This window comes from Delphinus delphis, chromosome 4 (genome assembly GCF_949987515.2).
Source record: "Delphinus delphis chromosome 4, mDelDel1.2, whole genome shotgun sequence".
In the NCBI taxonomy this organism is placed as follows: domain Eukaryota; kingdom Metazoa; phylum Chordata; class Mammalia; order Artiodactyla; family Delphinidae; genus Delphinus; species Delphinus delphis.
Genome location: NC_082686.1, coordinates 5,310,432 through 5,332,813, shown reverse-complemented (window position 1 = coordinate 5,332,813; position 22,382 = coordinate 5,310,432). Strand labels below are relative to the sequence as shown.

General features: G+C 44.7%; 1 protein-coding gene across 1 annotated transcript in view; it reads right to left on the bottom strand.

Moving 5' to 3' along the window:
* DSCAM (DS cell adhesion molecule) overlaps window positions 1-22,382 on the bottom strand; it is a gene marked incomplete at its 5' end in the record, with an annotated part of 743,491 nt that overhangs the window by 115,566 nt on the left and 605,543 nt on the right. The window contains one exon of the mRNA XM_060009865.1: window positions 14,606-14,676. Within this exon, the coding sequence (XP_059865848.1) occupies window positions 14,606-14,676 (71 nt within the window). The remainder of the gene's footprint in view (window positions 1-14,605; window positions 14,677-22,382) is intronic.

Here is a 22,382-nt window from a genome sequence, read left to right as displayed (position 1 = left end):
TGGTGCCTCTTCTGTACAAGGCATCGCGTGCAGGGAAGATGTGCAGTGAATCCGTGAGTAAAGTGGAAAGTGATGATGGCAGTGGTGAAGATTTGCACAAGGGGCTGTGGAAGGGAAAAGGAAGAGATGTCTTTTCCAAATGGGTGCAGGAGGACTCCCAGAGAAGGGGGCCAATGTTATAGGAAAGTAATCAGTGGACCTGGCTGCAGGTGGTGAGGGAATAAGAGATGGCTCAGGAATGGAGAGCAGCTCCAGTGACCCTTCAGGGAGGTATATGGGGTGACTGGGTAGTGGTGGCGTGAGTGCAGGAAACCTAGGGAAATGCTGGGGCCCCACCCAGACCTGCTGACTCAGAAACACATGCTGGCTACAGGGAGGGCGTGCTGGTCTGTGTTTTAACAAGCCCTCCCTGGGATGCTGAGCAAGCTCCAGTCTGAGAACCACTGCGGTTGTCACTCAAAGTCATTAAAAGGTTTAGGACTGGCCTCACTCGGGATGGACTTTCGTTAAAAAGCAACGGCTGCACATTCCTCAATTTTTCAGGTCACCAATAACCCATTTTCCTGGTCTCTGCAGAACAGAAGGGATTGAACGCAAATAGGACCGTAAGCCCTCTGTGGTCCGGGAGTCACACAGCAACAAAGGGACCTCTTCACAGGGGGGCCGGGGTGGAGGGGAAACAGCTGCCTTGCTGGACAGAGCCCTGCTTGGGCTCCCCAGTCCCCGTGGATGGACAGCACAGCCTTTCTGGATGAATGGACCGTGGGTTCTCAGGGAGAGATGGCAGACAGAGGAGGAGTCTTACATCGTTGCCTCAAAGCACATTTTCCTTCCTGTCTCTCTCCTTGGGTTGGCCCTCCATGGCCACTCTGCCATCCACAGGGGCTCTAAGCTCATTCTCGGCATTGTAGGTCTCCCACAAGGGATACGTGCGGCCATGTGGCTCCCCCCTCAATGCTATTGTTCGTCAAGGGACAGGTAAAGAGCCAAGGGGCCACGTGGTGTGAAATAAAAAGTGGACATGTGATCTGATGATGAGACATGCTTAAGTTACGATGAATGACAAAGTGCTTGAAGTGTGTACTATCTGGAGAGGCCAAGAACTTGGAATTGGAGCTGGATGGTCACCATAGTCTAGTCAGACTTGGCGGAGGAGATGGTGACCAAGGGTGTGCGTTGGCTTGGAACACAAATGCAGAATTTTAGAAACATTTTGGAGAATATTGTGGGATGAACTTAAGGCTAACTTCTGTACAATAGGGTGCCATTTTTTCAATTTCTAAACTGTAGGGTAGCTCCCATTTCATTCACTCATTCACTCATTCATTCATTCATCCCACCAACAAACATTTGTTGAGTAGCTACTCTTGTTAAAACCCTCCTTTTCTGAATTTTTCTGTCCTTTGCAAATCCCATTCTCTGGTAGCCACATAGAGCATTTCTCACCAGCCGTAAAGGCTTATCCAGTGGTTTCTGCTGACGCCCTAACAAAGGAATTCACAGAACATATGCAGACTAGGATTGGGTTTACCTATCAGCTCTGAGGTCTCTAGGGACATCCCCCACCTAACATCAGGGCCTCTAGATGCTGTGCATCCTTCTTAAGGTCCTACGTCCAACTCAGGTAGCTGGTAAGGAGGGCACGGTGGCTTCTGAAGCTCAGAGAAGCTAGAGAAGACTTCTGAGAAGGAGACTTTGCCAGAAGGGTGATGGCTCAGTGTGCCAGAGCTTGGGAGTGGAATCAGTCAGAAGTGGCAAGGAGGGGAGGTGCCCTGGGCTCAGAGCAGGGGAAGAGCAGGGAGGGGGTGAGGAGGGGGGCTGTGGAAGTTTCCATGGGCCAACAAGGGGTGTAGCCAAGGCCCAGCCAGGAAAGAATCCACCTAGAGACTCTGAGGTTCTGGGAGGCTGGTACGGTACCTCTGAGCCTGCAGGTAACGGGAATTTAGGGAAAACAGGGTTTTGGTTTTGATGCCAAGAGGCAGTGTGTACTAGTCTGTGCGTATGAAGGCTGGGGTCCCAGCTATTTAGTGGCAGCTGAGTCCCAAAGGACTTGGCTTCCCCCATGCAGAAAGGGGTATCCAGCCGAGAGGAACTCCCCTGCAGGGAAGGGATGCCCCCGTGGATGACAGAGTGGCTGTGGAGGGCCAGATGGACCCATCAATAGGCCACAGAGATTTAGGGGGCCACATCTGACCCAGATCTGCTAAGCTAGTGCAAGAGGCAGGGAAGAGTCCCATAGTGCTTTAAATCTCTGCCCAGAGGGCCAATGAACAGGCAGCTATTGTGACGAGTTTCAATTGTATGTGGCTGCTTCTTTTGGTATCATCTTGGTTTATTAAACATGGTTGACAAACTGTGGTCCTTTAGCCACTTGTTTTTATATGGCTCTTAGCGAAGAATGTACATATTTTTAAATGACTGCAAAAAATCAAAAGGGGAAGAATAGTGTGTGACATGTGAAAATTATATGGGCTTCAAATGTCAGTGGGGCTGAGTCAGGTTTTACTGGAGCCCAGCTGCACTCACCCAGCTGCGTATCTGCTGTGTCTGCTTCTGAGCTACAGAGGCAGAGTTGAGGGGCTGTGACAGAGACCTCATGGCCCAAAGTCTAGATTATTTGCTTTCTGGCCCTTGACAGGAACAGGTTGTAGACTCCTGTAGGACACAGTGTTGTGGACAGAAACCGTCTGCAGGGTGAGATCCACTCTGTGGGCTGGAGGATAAAGGCAGGGAGGGATGTGGGGAGATTATCAACGGTGGAAGGAGAAACACCTCCGAGAGAGGGGGTGTTGGAGAAAGGCCAGGGTTTGGACCAAAGGAGAGTCAGTGACCCTCCCTGCTGGGATGTCAAAGTTCTAGCCTGTGTTCTATCAGAAGACAAAGAATGCCTGCATCCACAGTGGACCTTTGGTCCGGGATATGGTACCTGCCACCTACACCTCAGTGATGGTCCTAAGCATAAGCATAGGATGGCATTGCTTCTGCAGAGCTAAGTAGAGTCTCTTGTCTGTTCTTGGGTCATGAAAGGCTTTGGCCTCAATTAAAGGCATCAACACTCATGAACGGGTTATGGAGGAAAAGAACATTGAAAAGCATCTAATAGGCTACTCTGCCCTGTCAGGAACATGCTAGAAGCATTTGGACAAGGGGCCCCCCCAAGGAAAGCTCTGGTCTGAAGTGGGGGGATGGGCCTGACACATTCCCAGGAGGAAGGAGAGCCAGTGATTCTGTCCAGACCCCCGGGAGTGACACCACACTTTCCCTGCGTCGTATTTTCCTTCTTTGCGAATTCTCACTTCTAGGAGTCATTGAGAATGCCTCCAGAATTCTTCTGTTATTTATATAAAGACAGGGCTTATTCCCACTTTAGACTGTGACAGGGAGGGAAAATGAGAATGAAAATATACTTTTAAAAAGTAGCATTATTCTATTTCCTGTATTTCTGTGATTCCTCAAAGCACAAAAAACATTTATGTTTGGACTCAACATTTTCAAAAGAATGTACCAATGGAAGGACTCCATCACAGGGACTGAAAGGATGTAAAATCAGTTTTCAAAAATTTTAATACGAAGAGGAGATTGACCTTTAAAAAAACTGTGGAAGGTTACCTAGAAATAGAGTTAGTTGGTTACATCTTAATGCATTAAACTAAATATATTTGTATTAGTGAAATGAATCTGAAAGCATATGTTGTATTTTTCTGTCCTACCCTCTGTAACCATGAAAATGGAATGTGGAAATTAGATGCCCAAAGTCTCCCAAGGAAGTTGACTCCTGCTTTCCTGGCTGGAGTTCTTCCCGCAACAGACCCAGAAGAACTTGGTCCAGCTTATTTTAAATGATAAAAGTAACATCGCATTTCTTCCCTTATCTTAGGAGACATGTTCATATTGGACAGATGTTTTCCTTTTATTCTTTGATTTTTCATTCTAACACCTGTGCCCCATTTACTAATTTATCTACCCTATTTGATTTCTCTGATAAGATGGGAAATGTCATCAGCAAGATGGCTTAATGATGGCTTTCTAAGAAAATTAAGCACATTAGTAAATCAATGAAGGTCGAACATAGCCTCACACCATATACAAAAATACTCAAAATGGCTTTAAGACTTAAACATAAGACATGACACCATAACACTCCTAGAACAGAACATAGGCAAAATATTCTCCAACATAAATCACAGCAATGTTTTCTTAGGTCAGTCTGCCAAGGCAATAGAAATAAAAGCAAAAATAAACAAACGGGATTTAATCAAACTTACAAGCTTTTGAACAGCAAGGGAAATGAAAAGACAACCTACAGGATGGGAGAAAATATTTGCAAACAATGTGACCAACAAGGGCTTAATTTTCAAAACATACTAGCAGCTCATGCAACTCAACAACAACAAAAAACAAACAACCTAATCGAAAAATGGGCAGAAGAACTAAATACATATTTCTCTAAAGAAGACATACAGATGGCCAACAGGCACATGAAAACATGCTCAACATTGCTAATTATTAGAGAAATGCAAATCAAAACTACAGTGAGATAGCACCTCACACTGGTCAGAATGGCCATCATTAAAATGTCTACAAACAACAGATTGTGGAGAGGGAGAAAAGGGAACCCTCCTACACTGTTGGTAGAAACGTAAGTGGGTGCAGCCACTGTGCAAAACAGCATGGAGGTTCCTCAAAAAACTAAAAATAGAGCTACCATATGATCCAGCAATCCCACTCCTGCGCATATATCTGGTCAAAACTATAATTCAAAAAGATACATGTGCTATAATTCAAAAAGATACATGTTCATAGCAGCACTATTCACAATAGCCAAGACATGAAAGCAACCTAAATGTTCATCAACAGATGACTAGATAAAGCAGATGTGGTACATTTATACAATGGAATATTACTCAGCCATAAAAAAGAACAGAATAATCCCATTTGCAGCAACATGGACGGAACTAGAGATTACCATACTAAGTGAAGTAAGTCAGACAAAGACAAATATCATATGATATCACTTATATGTGGAACCTAAAATATGACACAAATGAATTTATCTGTGAAACAGAAACAGACTCACAGACATAAAGAACGGGCTTGTGGTTGCCAAGGGGGATGGGGGGAGGGGAAGGAAGGACTGGGAGTTGGGATTAGCAGATTCAAACGATTATATATAGAAGGAATAAACAACAAGGTCCTACTGCATAGCCTAGGGAACTATATCCAATATCCTGTGATAAATCATAATGGAAAAGAATATATAAAAAAGCATATATATGTATAACTGAATCACCCTGCTGTACAGCAGAAATTAAGACAAAATGTAAATCAACTTCAATAAAAAATGAATAAAAAAAGAGAATTAAGCACATTAAATAATGAGTATTCATTTATCCACTCACTCTACGGGTGCCTTTCAATTCACTGGTAATACAGAAGGGCCATATTCACTTTAGTTTGCTCTTCTCATTTGTTCTTTGTGAAAAGTAGGGCTAGTATTTTATGAGAACCAGTAAAACTACATATGAGCCAGTCTTTTGAATACTTTTATTAAAATTACTACCTATCCATCTATCATTTAGATTATTTAAAATAAAAACTTTATTGATTAATTTTTTGGCTGGGCAGAGTTCATGATATTTACATTTACTGGGAGGTATCTGTTATCGGAAAGGACTGTGCTGTCCAGAGCCATCAGAGGGGCCAGCATCCAGGGTAGAGAGAAGAATCGGGGCTGTTACTCACTGAACCAAACTCATATCCTAAAATGCTCTCCCAGTCTCCATCCTCCGTGGCTGTCAAGACAGTGCTGGGAGATGAGTACAGACAAGGCTATGCTGTTACGATGGCTACTGTTTGTCTGTGACTTAATGAAAAGGACACTCAGATCGGACTTAGTGGAAGGACTCGAGCTTCAGCAATGACAAACCAAGTTACTTGCTCAAGATAATTTTTACTAAATGTAAAGGGGAGAGTAATATCTAATTATGCTGAAGTCTAATCCAGCACTTTCTGTCCTGTATCAGAGTATCCTTATTATATGTATTTTTCTTGCTGTAGATGCATTTAAATTATGCTAATCCTACTTTAGGCAATGTAATGAAATACTGTCAAGTTATACTTTTCATATACTCTTTATTTTCACTGCAAGTGTTATATATTCATAAATGTATGACACTAAGTTTTCATGGCTAAAGTATGCATAGTGTAATTGTCAATAGACAATTAAATAAATTTTAATATTATCCTGACCATAAGCAATTTTTACCTTAATGTCCCAACTTTAGAAGCCAATCCACTTGATAAATGTGATGTTGATGTACTAAATAAAGACCTATGGCTGGTCACCAGTAAATGTCCAAAATGCTCTTTTAGTTCCAACCTCATGATTCCTACTCACTATTCTTGTTTGCATTTCTGATAATACGTTCCATCAGTCAAGGAAAAAATACCATCCTTACCTCCTAACTTATTGTAACCTAACATTTCATAACTTGTTTATTTATTTATTTAACATATTTATTGAAGTATAATTGCTTTACAATGTTGTGTTAGTTTCTGCTGTATAACAAAGTGAATCAGCTATCCCTATACATATATCCCCCTATGCCCTCCCTCTTGCGTCTCCCTCCCACCCTCCCTATCTCATCCCTCTAGGTGGTCACAAAGCACCGAGCTGATCTCCCTGTGCTATGCGGCTGCTTCCCAATTGCTACTTTACATTTGGTAGTGTATATATGTCCATGCCACTCTCTCACTTCGTCCCAGCTTACCCTTTCCCCTCCCCCATCCTCAAGGCTATTCTCTACGTCTGTGTCTTTATTCCTGCCCTGTCCCTAGGTTCTTCCGAACCATTTTTTCTTTTTAGATTCCATATATATGTGTTAGCATACGGTATTTGTTTTTCTCTTTCTGACTTACTTCACTCTGTATGACAGACTGTAGGTTCATCCACCTCACTACAAATAACTCAATTTCGTCTCTTTTTATGGCTGAGTAATGTTCCATTGTATATATATGCCACATCTTCTTTACCCATTCATCTGTCAATGGACACTTAGGTTGCTTCCATCTCCTGGCTATTGTAAATAGTGCTGCAGTGAACATTGTGGTACATGACTCTTTGAATTATGGTTTTCTCAGGGTATATGCCCAGCAGTGGGATTGCTGGGTCATATGGTAGTTCTATTTTTAGTTTTTTAAGGAACCTCCATACTGTTCTCCATAGTGGCTGTATCAATTTAAATTCCCACAAAGAGTGCAGGAGGGTTCCCTTTGCTCCACACCCTCTCCAGCATTTATTGTTTGTAGATTTTTTGATGATGGCCATTCTGACTGGTGTGAGGTGATACCTCATTCAGACTACAAAGCTACAGTAAACAAGACAGTATGGTACTGGCACAAAAAAAGAAATACAGATCAATGGAACAGGATAGAAAGCCCAGAGATAAACCGACACATATATGGTTACCTTATCTTTGATAAAGGAGGCAAGAATATACAATGGAGAAAAGACATCCTCTTCAATAAGTGGTGCTGGGAAAACTGGACAGCTACATGTAAAAGAATGAAATTAGAACACTCCCCGACACCATATACAAAAATGGTTTCAGTTTTTCACCATTGAGAATGATGTTGGCTGTGGGTTTGTCATATATGGCCTTTATTATGTTGACGTAAGTCCCTCTATGCCTACTTTCTGGAGAGTTTTTATCACAAATGGGTGTTGAATCTTGTTGAAAGCTTTTTTTATATCTATTGAGATTATCATATGTTTTTTCTCCTTCAATTTGTTAATATGGTGTATCACATTGCTTGATTTGCGTGTATTGAAGAATCCCTGCATTCCTGGGATAAATCCCACTTGATCATGGTGTATGATCCTTTTAATGTGCTGCTGGATTCTGTTTGCTAAAATTTTGTTGAGGATTTTTGCATCTATGTTCATCAGCGATATTGGCCTGTAGTTTTCTTTTTTTGTGACATCTTTGTGTGGTTTTGGTATCAGGGTGATGGTGGCCTCGTAGAATGAGCTTGGGAGTGTTCCTCCCTATGCTATATTTTGGAAGTTTGAGAAGGACAGGTGTTAGCTCTTCTCTAAATGTTTGATAGAATTCACCTGTGAATCCATCTGGTCCTGGGCTTTTGTTTGTTGGAAGATTTCTAATCACAGTTTCAATGTCAGTGCTTGTGACTGGTCTGTTTATATTTTCTATTTCTTCCTGGTTCAGTCTCAGAAGGTTGTGCTTTTCTAAGAATTTGTCTATTTCTTCCAGGTTGTACATTTTATTGGCCTATAGCTACTTGCAGTTCATAACTTGTTTATAACCTAACTGTTCTAAAACAGAACAGGGAAAGTGTCTGTCCTCAGGTATCTTGTATTATGCCAGGTTCATCCAGGCTCCATGTGAAGCTTTCAGGAGAAACCATCTGAAAGGACTGCAGGCTGATGAATGTAGTTGGCCTTGCTCTGAGTCCTTAGTTGAAGTTCAATGTATGTCTTGTCAGGGTGAATTAGCTGAGAGGTCCAGTCTTTTCCCTGGGATGGAATGGAGACAACCCTTCTAGGCTGAGTCTCAGTTAACTTGTCTTCCCAGAATGCCCAGGTGTGAGCCTGCATCCCACACTCTTGGTGGCTCAGCAGCCTTTGGAAAGCTGGCCAGCATCTTCTTGCTGCCCTTTGAGGCTGGGAACTAAGAGGACTGCCTGCTTACGTTGGAAGGCCAGCCAGGACCTTTAGAGCAGGCAGATTGGCAGCTCTGCTCTGGGACAGAGAACTGGGGTCCTAGGAAAAGGCCAATTACATGGCTAAACCAAAAGGGCTAATCTGATGGAGAGGTGCGGAGAGAGGCAGAACATCTTCCAAAGAGGCAAATAAGAAATGAATGGTTTTATGAAAGGGATCTGTATATTTTATACATGTGCAAAAAAGTAAGATGATAATATAGTCATGTAGGGCTTTTTAAGGTGTCCAGAGGTTTCCAAAGGAAAGGTACCCCTCTTTATATGCATATTTTAACATGAAGGTGAACAATGAGTGGTCCATGTATTTATTTAACAAATATTGACTGCACTTCTACTGAGAATATAACAAACAAACAAAATATGCCCTCTACCCTCATAGAGCTTACAGTCTAGTCAACTGTAAGAAGTTAAGAGAGAATAATCCTACTCCCTGTGGATGACCAAGAAGTTTTGAAGTCAGTTTGGATTTTTCTTCTCTCACTGTAGGGGAAAGAGGTAAGACTTGTTAATATGAGAAGGGCTGACAGTTCCTTATCTATTTGTCAGGCATACTAGTCATCAGGATTCTTAATAAAACTGCAGAAAATCTAACTCTAGAACCAATTGATTAGTTCATAAAAGAAATGTAAATTTTGTAATTTTTTCATAGCCTAAGGATTAAGCAAGAGTTTAAAAATTAAGTAAAATTAATTTCAAGGCAACCCTTTTGAATTTCAACTGACTTAGGAAAGAAAGATGTCGACTTACTACTCCAGTTATGCTAAGGTTAAGTTTACAATTTGGAAAGAAAGTGGTATCAGGTAAAATGTACAGGTTACCTATTTTCTTTAACCTTCGTGGGGTTGGGTAACATTTATAACATGAGGCTGGAAGGAGTTGGAAGAGGAAATAATAGTTGTTGAATCTTTCCATGTACAAGTGCAATATCGTCATTCAACGTACTTTAGCTCATCAATTGCTTCCAAGCCCGGCAGGCGAAGTCAGATTGCCAAGGTAGGTAGGGGTCCTTTGACAGTCACGAGCCCTCAGATCTTGGGCAAACCCCTGCAACCCAAGGAGGTTGTACAGAACTGGGTATACCCAGCACACAGATCCAACAGTATAATGCATGTAGGAATTGAGCAGAGAGCCTGGCAGAGAGCAAATGCTCAGGAAGACAGGTTTCCCAGGAATCCCAGCCAGGAAATACCAGTGCTAGAAGGTGCTCCTTTCCAGTGGGGTATTCCTGTCCCTGGAGGAAGAGGGATTTGGATGTAGAAGTGGCGTCTGCTGTTTATTAAATCATTGCTATGAAGATGACTGGCAATAAGGCAGTTTTGTTTTTAAATGACTAAGCCATTTTCCCATTGTAAGAGCTCTTCTCTGAAACATATACTAGATTGTAATGATGCCTCAATTACTTGGAATTATTGGGGATTGTGGAGATGTGGTGATCTAGTTAAAAGTATCCTTTAGATTTCTAAAATTTAATTAAATCCCCAAATACCCAGTGTTCATATTTTATGGAAATCACGTGTCTTCTGCAATGTTATTCATTCTAAATAAAATCTCAGTCAGAGAGGATGATACTGAAGGGCAGGAAAGTGGCAAAATCATTCTCAGGATTTTTATCCGGAGTCAGTTTGTTTTCAGCAATGCAATATTTAAGCAGTGGACAATTTCATATTTTCAGGATAGCCTATGGCTCTAAAAGATTTCTCATTCAAAACAAAACAAAATAAAACATTTACGTCAATAGGAAAAAAAGTCTCTGCCTTAAATTGCATTCTCTGGGTAAATGTTTTGTGATATCTATAGTAATGAAATATTCCAAACTCTGAAAGTTTTATTTAATAAGCGTATGTAAATAGCCTTCAAACTGTCCTCAATTTGCATAAAATGGGATCAGTTGATTCTGAGACTGACCAGAAGAGAAGGTGACAGGGACTGTCAAAAGAGACTGGTTTGTTCTGTCAGTGTTTTTATACTTAGGCGACAGACTAAACTCTGAATTTTCTGGAAAACCGAAGAATTCTCATTTAGTTTTACAGTTTTCAGGTACTTGTTTAAATACGTGGTTATCAGTAATCCGTAGCCTTCAATATTCTTTCTGATTTTGAATAGCCCCCGCAGAAACATGCAGTAAATTGTATTTACTTATGCAAAAGGCTTGTGCAAACTTTCTGTTTTTCAAGGGGTGTGGAAGGAGAGCTAGGAATTGAACTTTTATTATCATTTACCTAATTTTTATTTTACTTAGAACTCTTGCTTTATCTCTTGAGTTCTTGTTAAGGTACTGCTTAGCAACTTTAAGTAACTCAAAATATGTAAAATTATGGAAAAGCCCTTTCTAAGTCTTCATATTCCATAATATAGACAAGTTAATATGGTCCCGATTCTTGGGCATCTTCCTGTGGGCTTACATTTAAGTGATGTTCGGATGCCCATTTCCTCTAAAATGTATCACACTTTTACTGGATCATTACTACCATTTATTTTGCAATCAATTAGAGTAGAAACCCACGTGCAGAATGGCTGGTCTATCTGGGACACTGAATGTGGGTATAGTGGTCCACCACTGTACGCTCCGGAGTATTGTACTGTAGCATGAATTAGACTCTGGCCATCTTACAGCCTGGTTTTGGGAGATCCTAAAATCTAGGGGGTCTTCTCCACAGCAGTTTCTGAAAGACATGTGCTTCAGAGGCTAGCGTGACATAAGCACTTGTTATTCACATATGCACTCATTCATTCATTCATTCATACAAACCTGTCAGCCACGAGGATCAAGGATTAATAAGACCCTCCCTGTCTCCAAGGAGCTCACAAAACAGGAGAAGAGATGCGACAAAATGGACGGTAGAAAGCGTGTGACAGGGACCTCATGGAGCTATCTCCCAGAATCATGGGTAACGCAAAGGGCCGAACAATTAATTTGGAGATTTACACATCTTCACCGAGGGAGTCAGGCAGGACCAGAGCACTGAGTAAGCAGGACGGGACAGGTGGGTGGTGGAGAGGGGATGCTACAAACATTGAGAGCAGCAATGACAGTTGAGGAGAGAAGAGGACAGCAGGGTCCCCTAGAACTGGGGGAGGAGAGGGTGGTAAACCTGAGACAGGATGCTGCAGCCTGATGCTGGTGGCTGGGCTGTCCTCTGGGGTTTGGTCTATAGCCAGTAAGGCATGTGTCACCTCTGGCGGACTTGAAAATTTAAACACTTGAAACTTTTCTTTGGTGAAAGAAATAACCAAGTTAAGCAGGAAAAGTTGTTAATTTCGTTCAATAGAAGGTGTATGTTATAAAAGTGTTGCTTGTACAGGGATAATTAAACACATTTAACTTCTGTCTCTGATGTTATGAAATGTCCCCCAAGCTGCCCCTGACGTTTAAGAGGTTTAGTGTCTAAATGGCTATATTCCCACCCAAAGCCTGGAGCTGCTCTTCCCTCTGTCTCATGTTTCTTCATTGAGCGCATCTTTTACTTCTGATGAGTTTTCTTGTGACCCTCAATGAGTTTCTGCCTCAGTCCCCCTAATATTTCCATCCTGGCTGACAGATGTGTGGCCCCCTCCTGGGGCTAACACAATTTCTTCCTCTTTCTTTACTTCTTTCTCCTTTCCTATTAGCCTCTTTACACAAAATGTAAATCTGGGACTTTAACGCCATAAAATAAAGGCATATTTTATGTAACATATCATACTTTGGATTACCTAGACTCGCATACAGTTTGGTTGAATCAGTGACACACTTTCATGACGCAATCAGGCCAGTGTGAAATGACAGCCAATCAACGGGCAGCACCTACTCCACTCAGTGGTACCCACATCCTTTTCTGCAGCCTGCTACCCTGTGAGAAATCACGGTTCCGTGAATAGGACGGCAAAACCAGTTCACAGTCTCGTGGAGGTGAGGCCTCCTTTCAATAGCCCACGACTTGTTCATCCTTTTGACATTCAGAAGAAATTTAACTGCAACCTATGACTTTTCCTGCTGCTTTTCTATGGAGACAGAAAGGATGCAATGGCTTTTAACGCCTCTGAAGTTTCTATTTTTAGTTATAAGAGCTCTGGGGACAGACACCTCTCTCCTGCAGGATACAGAAAGCTCTAGGGGCCACCGTAATAGCTTTTCAGTGGCAAAAGGCAAGAGAATGTGGAGGGCTGGTGGAGGAAACTTCCCAGTCTTTAACACAAGACAGAGTGAGTCAGCATTCCATTTGCCCAGTGGCTGGGCTGCGTGTGGGGCTGTGGCTTGCTGAGTGCCTTTTATCGCGCAATGTGTGATGCTCACAGCTGGCGGATGTGCTCACAAAGACGAATGGCCCCCTCCCCACCTGGCTCGGCCTGCCCTGTCTGAGCAGCTGAACAGTTGCGGTGTGTTGCCCGCTGGAATCACAGCTCAGTGGCCGGGCTGTAAAAAGACAGCACAAAGGGGCTTGCTGCCCTACTGTGTGTTAACATCCAAGGTGATGTCCACCCCAACCTTGAAAATCCTTTTTTTTTTGTTATAGAAGCTTCTCATTTTATGAAAGAGCTGATGCTAGAAGGAAAAAACCCAACAAGTGGTACAACGAATGAGGTTTTTAATGGGACCGAGAGGTGGGCAGATTGAAGACCTCACTGTGGCTCTTACCTTCCTCTCTGAGTGAGAACACAGAAAAAATGGCAAGGAAGGAGGTAAGAAGAGAACATGTGTGATGAGAGAAACCCAGAAGTGGAAAAGTAAGTGCAACTTTGCAGACGTTCTGACCCAGGAACAGCATTCTAGATAAAATGGAATTTGGGCTAAGGCACTTGGCTCCAAGACCACATGAAGGGGTGACTAATTCTCAAGCAGGTTCACCCACCACGTCAGTGACTTCAAGATCCCTGGGGCAGCACTGCCTAGTGTGCTGGTTTGTGATGAGCTTGGGCCAGAAAATCAATCAACACTGTTTCCTTCACTGAGGATGTTTTGCTAAGAAAAACATGTCTGCCGGAGGAACCAGCATGCTGAATGGTGTGCTTGTTTGCATTGTGCCTCACGCTTTCTCTCCCAGCGGCTGGCAAAGAGCCCTCAGCTCACCAGCAGCCAGTCTGCATCTGCTGGCCATGCTGGAGGGACCACTGCCTGGGATGGCAGCTGGCCCAACGCCGCCCCCCTTCCCTGGGTGTGTGTGAGGCCACCGCTAGCTAGGGGCACAGCAAGGACCTCTGTTCTCCCTGCCACTTGGTGGGCTGTCTACCACACCATGATTTGCCATTTAGGAAAAGCGGGGATGAATTAACAAGTGCGGTCATGCACGTCCGTTTCCCGATTTGCGAGTGGAGAGCAGCGCTTAGGACACAATCACGATTCAAAGACTAAAAATAAGGCTCCCAAACTTCACTCTCTGTAGATACAGAAGTTGCTGTAAATGTATTCAAATGTGGATACAAATACTGGATTGTAATAAAAGGACTTTTAATCTAACTCTGTCACATAAAAGTTTCATATGTATAAATTTGCTGTACACCTGAAACTAACACAACATTTTAAATCAACCATACTCCAATAGAAAATAAAAATTAAAAAAAAGGACGGGCTTCCCTGGTGGCGTAATGGTTGAGAGTCCGCCTGCCGATGCAGGGGACACGGGTTCGTATCCCGGTCTGGGAAGATACCACATGCCGCGGAGCGGCTGAGTCCGTGAGCCATGGCCGCTGAGCCTGCGTGTCCAGAGCCTATGCTCCGCAATGGGAGAGGCCACAGCAGTGAGAGGCCCGCGTACCACAAAAAAAAAAAAGAAAAAAAAGGCATCACAAGGCATGATGCCTTGGCATCATAACACTTAACATGAGTGAAGTACTCTCCACCCTCCATGGAAAAAGTGCCAAGAAGACAAGTGTTTGCTGAGTTTACCTTCCAGGTGACCCTGATGCTCTGGGATGAGATGGGTTCCAGGCGAACTTCCTGAGGTGGACCGTCGGGAGCTGTAAAGACCAAAACCCACAGACCGGTTAGAGACAGGTTCCAGAGCGAACAGGAACCCACACAATAATACGCAGGCCCAGAAGACAGGTCACAGCAGCTTTAGTGGGAAAACCAATTTTGCAGAGTCACTGCATACAACGTTTACCTCGTGCTCACTCGCTCCTAGAAAAAATAGATTTCGTATTCTTCCTCACCTTGTCCTTGACAACTTGATGAATAAACTTCTCAAGTTAATAGACCCGTAAAACAGGAAGTTGTAAAACAACATTTCTTTGATAAAACTCTATAGTGGCTGCTGAAGACCCCTCTCCTTCCTTTGGAAGTTTTGTTTAGTGACGTGCATTGGGGCCCCTCAGGATGCTCAGAACTACTTAGGGAAGAGAAAAAAAGGCTTCTGAGTCTCTTTGATGGCTTTAGTTCTCCACACTTTCCAATGGGAAACTCTTATTAACCTGGGGCTGCAGCCACAGAGGACAGACACAGTGGAAGAGTAAAACAAAGCATGCAACTCACTCCAAACTATTTCCAGTGGTTGCAGGGGGGCCACTTAACCTCCCAGGGACAGTCAACCACTAGGTACTAGGGATGTACCCTGTACTATGTACACAGCGTGGAACTTAGAGAGAGGAGACATCCTTCCCCAGCAAGAGTCTGTAATCAGAACACCGGGCCGCGCACACAGAGAGGAAGACGTGGATACAACACAGCACATACTCAAGTGTCTTCGGAGAAATGGAAGCAGACAGTAACCCAGGGGTCAGCAGGGAGAGACCCCATTGGGTGATCACATATTGTCTGAAGGACAGTTTTTCAATCCGTGCTGAGCTACAAAAGGGCCAATTCTGTGGATGTGGAGATGCCAGGAGGACTGGAGATGAGAAATCAGGAATGGCGAACGGAAACCAACCTGAAGGGTTTGGAAGTGAGAGGAAGGGGAAAGAGAAGGGTTGTTTTAGGGGAGATGTGAGAGCAAGGGAAACATGTTTTCTGTTTGTCAGAGAAAGAAGTTTTGAGTGACACCACAGTGCAGTTGCTAAGCTAGTGGCTGTTTGAGTCTTTCTGCCTGAGTTCAAATTCTTGCTCCCTCGCTTAGTAGCTGGGTGTTTTTTTCCAGGTTACTTCATTTTTCTGTGCCTCAGTTTCCTTCTCTGTATAATGGGACAATACAACTTATGTCAGGATTGTTATGAAAACAGTGTGCTCAGAACACATACGCAGTAATGATGATTATTATTCTCACTGGGTGTTTTTACAGGGGGAGTTGGAGAAACAGCCAAAAGAAAAGTTACACTCGAAGGGACAATGTCCCAGCAGAGAAGCGAGAGGACAGAAGCAGGAGGGGAGGTGGTGGGGAGAGGGGGGCGTAGGGGCCAGAGCCGCTGGGATGGGAGGAAGAGGAAGCAAGAAGGAGCTTCGGCAGACGTACTGGGGAGGGAAGCAAGGTGAGCAAAGACACAGGTATGCTCGCTGCTTGCAGGGAGCAGGTTCAAGCAAAGTCAGGGGAGAGTAGAAGGCACCAGGAACGCGGTAGAGGCTTGCATTGTTGCTGTGGCCTGTGCAAAGGAGTGTGCCCTGCACGTGAGGGCACTGACCCACCGGCGGGGGGGATTTCACCGATGAGGATACTGTGCAATGCAGCCAGCGGTCCGGTCCCATTGCAGGGCTTTACGAGACCTCTGATGGCTGCAGGAGAAACGTCGCTGGGTGGATTGGGGATAAACAGTGACCACGGGAGAGAAGTAGCGGATGCTGGAATTGTTACTAAGTAGAGTAATAAAACCTGAGGGCTGCTCCCCCACACGAAGGAAGAAAGGTGGGGGGCAATTCCACAGTCGGGGCTGGTGGGACTGGGGGGGAACGGTAACATGAGGGTGCAAGAGAGGAAGCCGAGTTTCCACAAGAGACGATTCATTACATTTGAGAAGTATGAATTTGAAGGGAAGTGGGGACATTGTACTGAGGCGTCTGCTCAGCTGCTGGAAATGTTTACAAGAACCAGGGAGAGAATCAGGTCAGCAGGCTGCTCCCTTCTGCCCGCACGGCATCCGCAGTCTAGCGAAGCCCTCCCTGAAATCGACTCTCAATGGCTCTGCTCTCTGCTCTCCCTGTCTCTCTCCTCACTGGGGACATAGCCTCTGCCCCTGATACCCTGCTCCAGACCAGCATCTACGCCTGGCCCAGGTGTCAATTTTGTTCCTAAACATTAATTCTGGTCTTCACTTTACCTCTTTAAAGGGGACATGGGCCCAGCTCAAGCTTCAAACTTCTCGCCCCTCACACTAACTTTGCCCCTCTCTGTGTCCTGCCTTCCTCTGCAGGTGTCTGTTCTGCACACCCCACCTCCACGCACCCTATGTCCCAGCCAGGCCCAATATCTCAGGGGAACCTAAACATACCTGCCCCCGGACAGATCGGAGCCTGTCTTTTGCCTCCATCAGTTTCCTGCCCGTACCCACAAGCCCCCGCCTCAGCCTGGGGACAGTCTTTCCCTCTTTTCCCAACAGACTTGAAGCTGTGTGGCCTCAGGAACCCAGTCCAGAGAGAGTCCTTGCTGAAGCTCAGAGCACACTTCTCCCTCCCCAGCAGGGCACAGGGTAGTTAGTTTTCTAGGGGTCCTGCAGCCTCTTGGATTTATCGATTCTCCAGGTGAAAAGGCTGTGCCAGCACTGAAGCTAATTTCTGGAACAGTAACCCAGGGAGAGGCTGGCATCCAGCTAATTGTGATCATTGTTATGCGTCTGCACCACATTTCTGCTCACAGGGTCAAGCCCTTTATGCAGGAACATTTCAGTAACAGATCAAGGAAAGCACGTGGAACAGATTTCCCTCACACACCGAGAGTTCTGTGGTCAGCGAGAAGCATGTGGTTCATCCATTAAAATCCTTGAAAAATTACGTTGAGGTCTGACGGCTATACTGATGCTTGATTATTTTAATTTAATTATGCTAAATCACATTGAACAAGGAACCTGCCCGCTAGAAATCGAAGGCACTGTTGGGGCCCCATCCATTCCACATCCTTTGGCCTTTGCTGCAGCCTTTTCAGGGGCATGGCAGGCAATAGTCACAGCCTTCATTTTCTTGTTGAGACATATTCATAATTATAAACAAAGGTACTAGGAGAGTGTTTAAAAAATGTCCTGATTCTATCAGAAAACATACAGTGTGAACTGGGTTTTTCAGTCTGGTCTGGTATTTTATGAAGGTCCCTGTGTAGTGGTGGAGGGACAGTCCCTGACTCTAGGACAGACATGACTATTTGTAAGAACACAAAACCTTTTTTACTTAGCCTATAAATACTTCTGTGATTTGTTAGTAATTCATTTATTAGTCTGCTTGGTCTCTGAAGTGAATGCACTCAGACCTCCCCTCTCTTAAAAATAAAGTGATAGAAACTATATTAAAGACAGAGACTAAAAGAATGTAAGCCATATACTCACAATGGCACGGTGCCCAGTATAATTAGGAAGAGTTTCTGTTTGGGTGCTGAAATTTCTACTCTAAGTTTCTGAAACATTATAAGACAAACCCTTTAAAAATGATATTAAAAATGAGTCTGCTTCGAGAATTTTAGTGCTTTCCTTACAACTCCTGCGCAGTAATTTTTTTTCATGGATCCTCATCTCATTGCAGAAGGACGATTTCTGTAAACTTAGAATCCAAGGCAGATTGAATTCCCAATGCTGACATGTTGAAGATCAACCACTAGGCCTCCATTGATTTAACTAAATTTGAAAATTGTGTTGACATTTGACATTTAAACATTTATTTAATGCTCTTGAATTGAAGCTGTACTATAAATAGAAAGCATGGTTTTTTCTTCTTTTTTTAAAGCAGAATATTTAGCACTTTTCCTGTGGGAAGAGAAGGCTAGAGGTAAGAATTAATGATGAATGTGATTTTCCCAAATACATAATTTCTGCATGTCTACAGAAGCCAAAACTATTCAGTCTGTAAAAGAATAATAAATGAAGACTATAATTTACAGTTCCTAATTTTGTTTCTAGGCAAGGCAACTTCTGCTAATTCTGTTTGGCTGAAAATACAGGGATGACAGACCCTTCCTAACTGTCAAACCCGAGACGGTCCTCTATCCTTTCCAAGCAGGGAAGGAACACCGAGACTCAAGCCTCAACACTCCCCTCTGCCCGCAAATTATTCTCTCCTCCGTGTATTGGTCTCCTGGCTTCGCCCAGAGGCTTGGGGCTCAGTTGCTTATGGGGCTGTGATGAGCCACCCCAGTGGGAGGCACTCCCACACTTCTATCTGATTCCTCTTGGGGAATTTACTGAGGGCCTACCGTGTGCCAGGTCCAAAATTGGGCAGAGACTGGGCAAAAATGGGCAAAAAAAGGGACTGATGGAAAACTTCATGATCTACAACCACATGCTCATCTCTGACAGAAGCAGTGTGGGGAATTCCCTGGCAGTCCAGTGGTTAGGACTCGGTGCTCTCATTTCCACGAGTTCAATACCTGGATGGGGAACTAAGATGCCACAAGCCATGCAGCGCGGCAAAAAAAAAAAAAAAAAAAAGAGCCTGGGTGAACAGAATGTGCAGAGTATTCTTTGCTGGACACAGGAGACCAAGAGAGAGTTCAGCAAAAATCAAAATAAAACCAAGAACAGTTGACCCCTAGATGGGGAAAGGATGAATTCATTTAATGATTATTTATCAACTAAATAGCTTATTCATTTAAACTGTTATTTATTTAACATCTGTTATGTGCCAAATGCTGTTCTGGGTGTCTGGGACACAGCAGTGAACAAAACAGATGACTATTCCTGCCTTTGTGGGAGGGACCAAAACTATAGACCCTAAACAAAATAAATCAGCAAATTATATGGTATGCTGATGGTATAGAGTCTATTTTCTAAAAAGGAGAGTGTGAAGGGAGGGAGGGGACCAAGCGTGCCTGAGCTGGTGTGGGGACTGACATTTAAATGGTGGTGGGGGTCAGGGTAAGACTCATTGAGAAGATGCAACTGAGGAAAGACCTGACAGAAGTATGCGGCGGGGGGCGGGGAAGGACATTCCAAACCATTCCAGAATAATTCCAGAATATTTCAGAACATGCCAGGATAGCTGGCAGGAATACACGGAGCAAGCATGAGGAACAGGAAAGAGGGCAGTGATCTATCTAGGCTTAATTTCCAGCGTCTCTAAATGGACGCTGGAGCAGAACGACGATTACAGAAGCAGGTGGTTGAAGGCTCGGGTATCGGGCAATCTTGGTTCTCGGCCGGCAGACCCTGTGCAGTGGACTCTCTCCTTGAAGGGCACAGATGATGCCACACGGGGCCCCAGTGGGCCGCTCTATTCACGTGTCTATTGTGCGCCGATGCCTTTTATCCCTAAGCCCTCAGCACATCCCCTTGCCGCAGCCTCCAGCTCAGCACACAGGAGACTCTCCTTCTAGATCAGAGCTGCCACTCTGAATGTGATGAAAGATGATGCAAAGCCTGTTCACTCAGTCCCGGACTCGAAGGAAGCCCACCAGCTCCCTGTGGTAAAACCCTTCGCTAATTCTGACCTTTCGTCTCCGATGCGTCTGAAAATTCAGCAGTTATTCAACGCTGAATTTTGCCCCGCGTCACTGAACATTCACGTTCTAGGGGCGGAGTCCTCATGAAAATGGTGACGGGATCAGCCACCCACAACTCGGTCACAGGCACTAAGTGACACGTGACCTTCGGGGCACAGCTGCCAATGGGGAAGCCGGTCATGGGTGAGGGTCAGCTGCGGACGTCACATGAGGATCACTGTCAAAGAAACCTGGCCAGTCAGTGCTCTTCTGATCCATTAGGAGCTAATCTCCTTAATGCTTGACCTTGTCTCCACTTTCTCTCTCGACTTCTCCTCTCTGGGGGGGGGGGGGGCTAAGTGTTGCTGAGGTGGGTCGGGAGGTGTGCTAGACATTGATCTGTGCTCCGGGGCTATCTCCCAAGGTCAAGTGTATCAGAGGGTCTGTTAATACGTTTGTGAGTCTCACTTGGAAATAACCACACTGTTGTGCACTTGGAACCATGCTGTTTTCCAACATTAGCTGAGGCTGCTACATGAGTGGCGGTGATTCCTTCTCTCAGCTTTGCGATGGATGACACAACAGAAATCCAAACCTGAATTCCCATCGTGGCAAGACCCAAGTTAGGGATCTGGAAACTGTTTCTGTAAAGGGACAGATCCTAAAGATTTAGGCTTGGGCTTCCCTGGAGGCGCAAGTGGTCGGGAGTCCGCCTGCCGATGCAGGGGACACGTGTTCGTGCCCCGGTCCGGGAAGATCCCACATGCCGTGGAGCGGCTGGGCCCGTGAGCCATGGCCGCTGAGCTTGCGCGTCCGGAGACTGTTGCTCCGCAACGGGAGAAGCCACAACAGTGAGAGGCCCGCGTACCGCAAAAAAAAAAAAAAAAAAAAAAAAAAAAAAAGATTTAGGCTTTGCAAGCTACATGCAGTGTCTGTGGCATATCCTTCTTCCTTTTTTTTTCTTTTTATAACGCAAAAACTTCTTAGCATGAACGTTGTAAGTGGAATTTACATGGGTTGTAGTTCGCTGAACGCTTAACTGCAAGAAGGACGGATGCTGGTTAATTGGGACCTATGGTTAGCCTAAAGGGTAACTGCTACCTCCCCAGCTCCAGCCGCTAGCCGGGATGCCTCCCGTGGTCCTAGTTAGAGCTCCGATGGGTGCGCCTTCTCTCTCCTGCCTCCCTCTTTATCCGCCTTCCAGACCTGCCCTGTTGCCTTTCTCTACTTTTCTCTCTTCATGACGCCATTCAAAATTTCAGTGTGGTTTTAATCCTCCACATATTTTCCTCACCCCCCCCCCATACACTGCTCGTTGTGTGTATTTCTAAGACAGTCCTGTAAGGCAGGTTTAAGGACGTTTCATCCACATATACTGAGCCGTCTCCTTGTGTCAGACACACATGAGGGGTACAAACATGAGTGGCCCATGGTCCCTTGGAGAAATGATGGCTCAAAGGCTGTTGTCAGAAAGAATTCTACTTGGTGCACTAACATCATCCCGGAGACTGGAAAAGGTACCGCACTAGGGGAGATGTTTCGCCTGCTTTCAAAGGAAGAGCACAGAAAAGTAGGCGTAGACCTTGAAGGGCTTCCAGACAGGGGCAGGTGCAGCTCACACACGGAGGAGGGGGCAGGAAGGGGGCTCATCGCTGATCTGGCCACAGGGAGTCCAGTGTAGCTTCAAGGTAGTGATAGGGTGGGGAAGACCCAGGCCTATACCTCACAGGCTCATTTCCTCAGCAGGTAGGCAGTGAGAGGCATCCTCAGGTGCCCTAGACTTGGGCACTGCATTACCATAAAAACGAGTGGGTCTATGGCTTCCAGAAACTTCCATCTGGGGATTCTCACTGCTTAAATGATGACCTCATTTCTTCAGGGAAAGGGGGCAGTAAGGGCCGGAAAAAGTTCTCTTGAGATGGCTTCGGCTCCCTAAAAGATGTGCCTTTGGGGATCCTCGCCAGGAGGTGGTAGAAACAATCTAGGGCCACCGCAGGCAGTGCTACAGAGGGTATCTTTGGTCAGGAGAGCTGCCCTCTGTTTTACGTGAGTCACACATAAAAAAATGACTTTTTGATTTCAGTCATACAAACCTACACACCAGGACAAAGCCAAATTCTGCTTTGCGGCTTTCCTTTGCACAAGCCTGACCTTTCCTTGCATTCTCTCTTAGCTCATCTG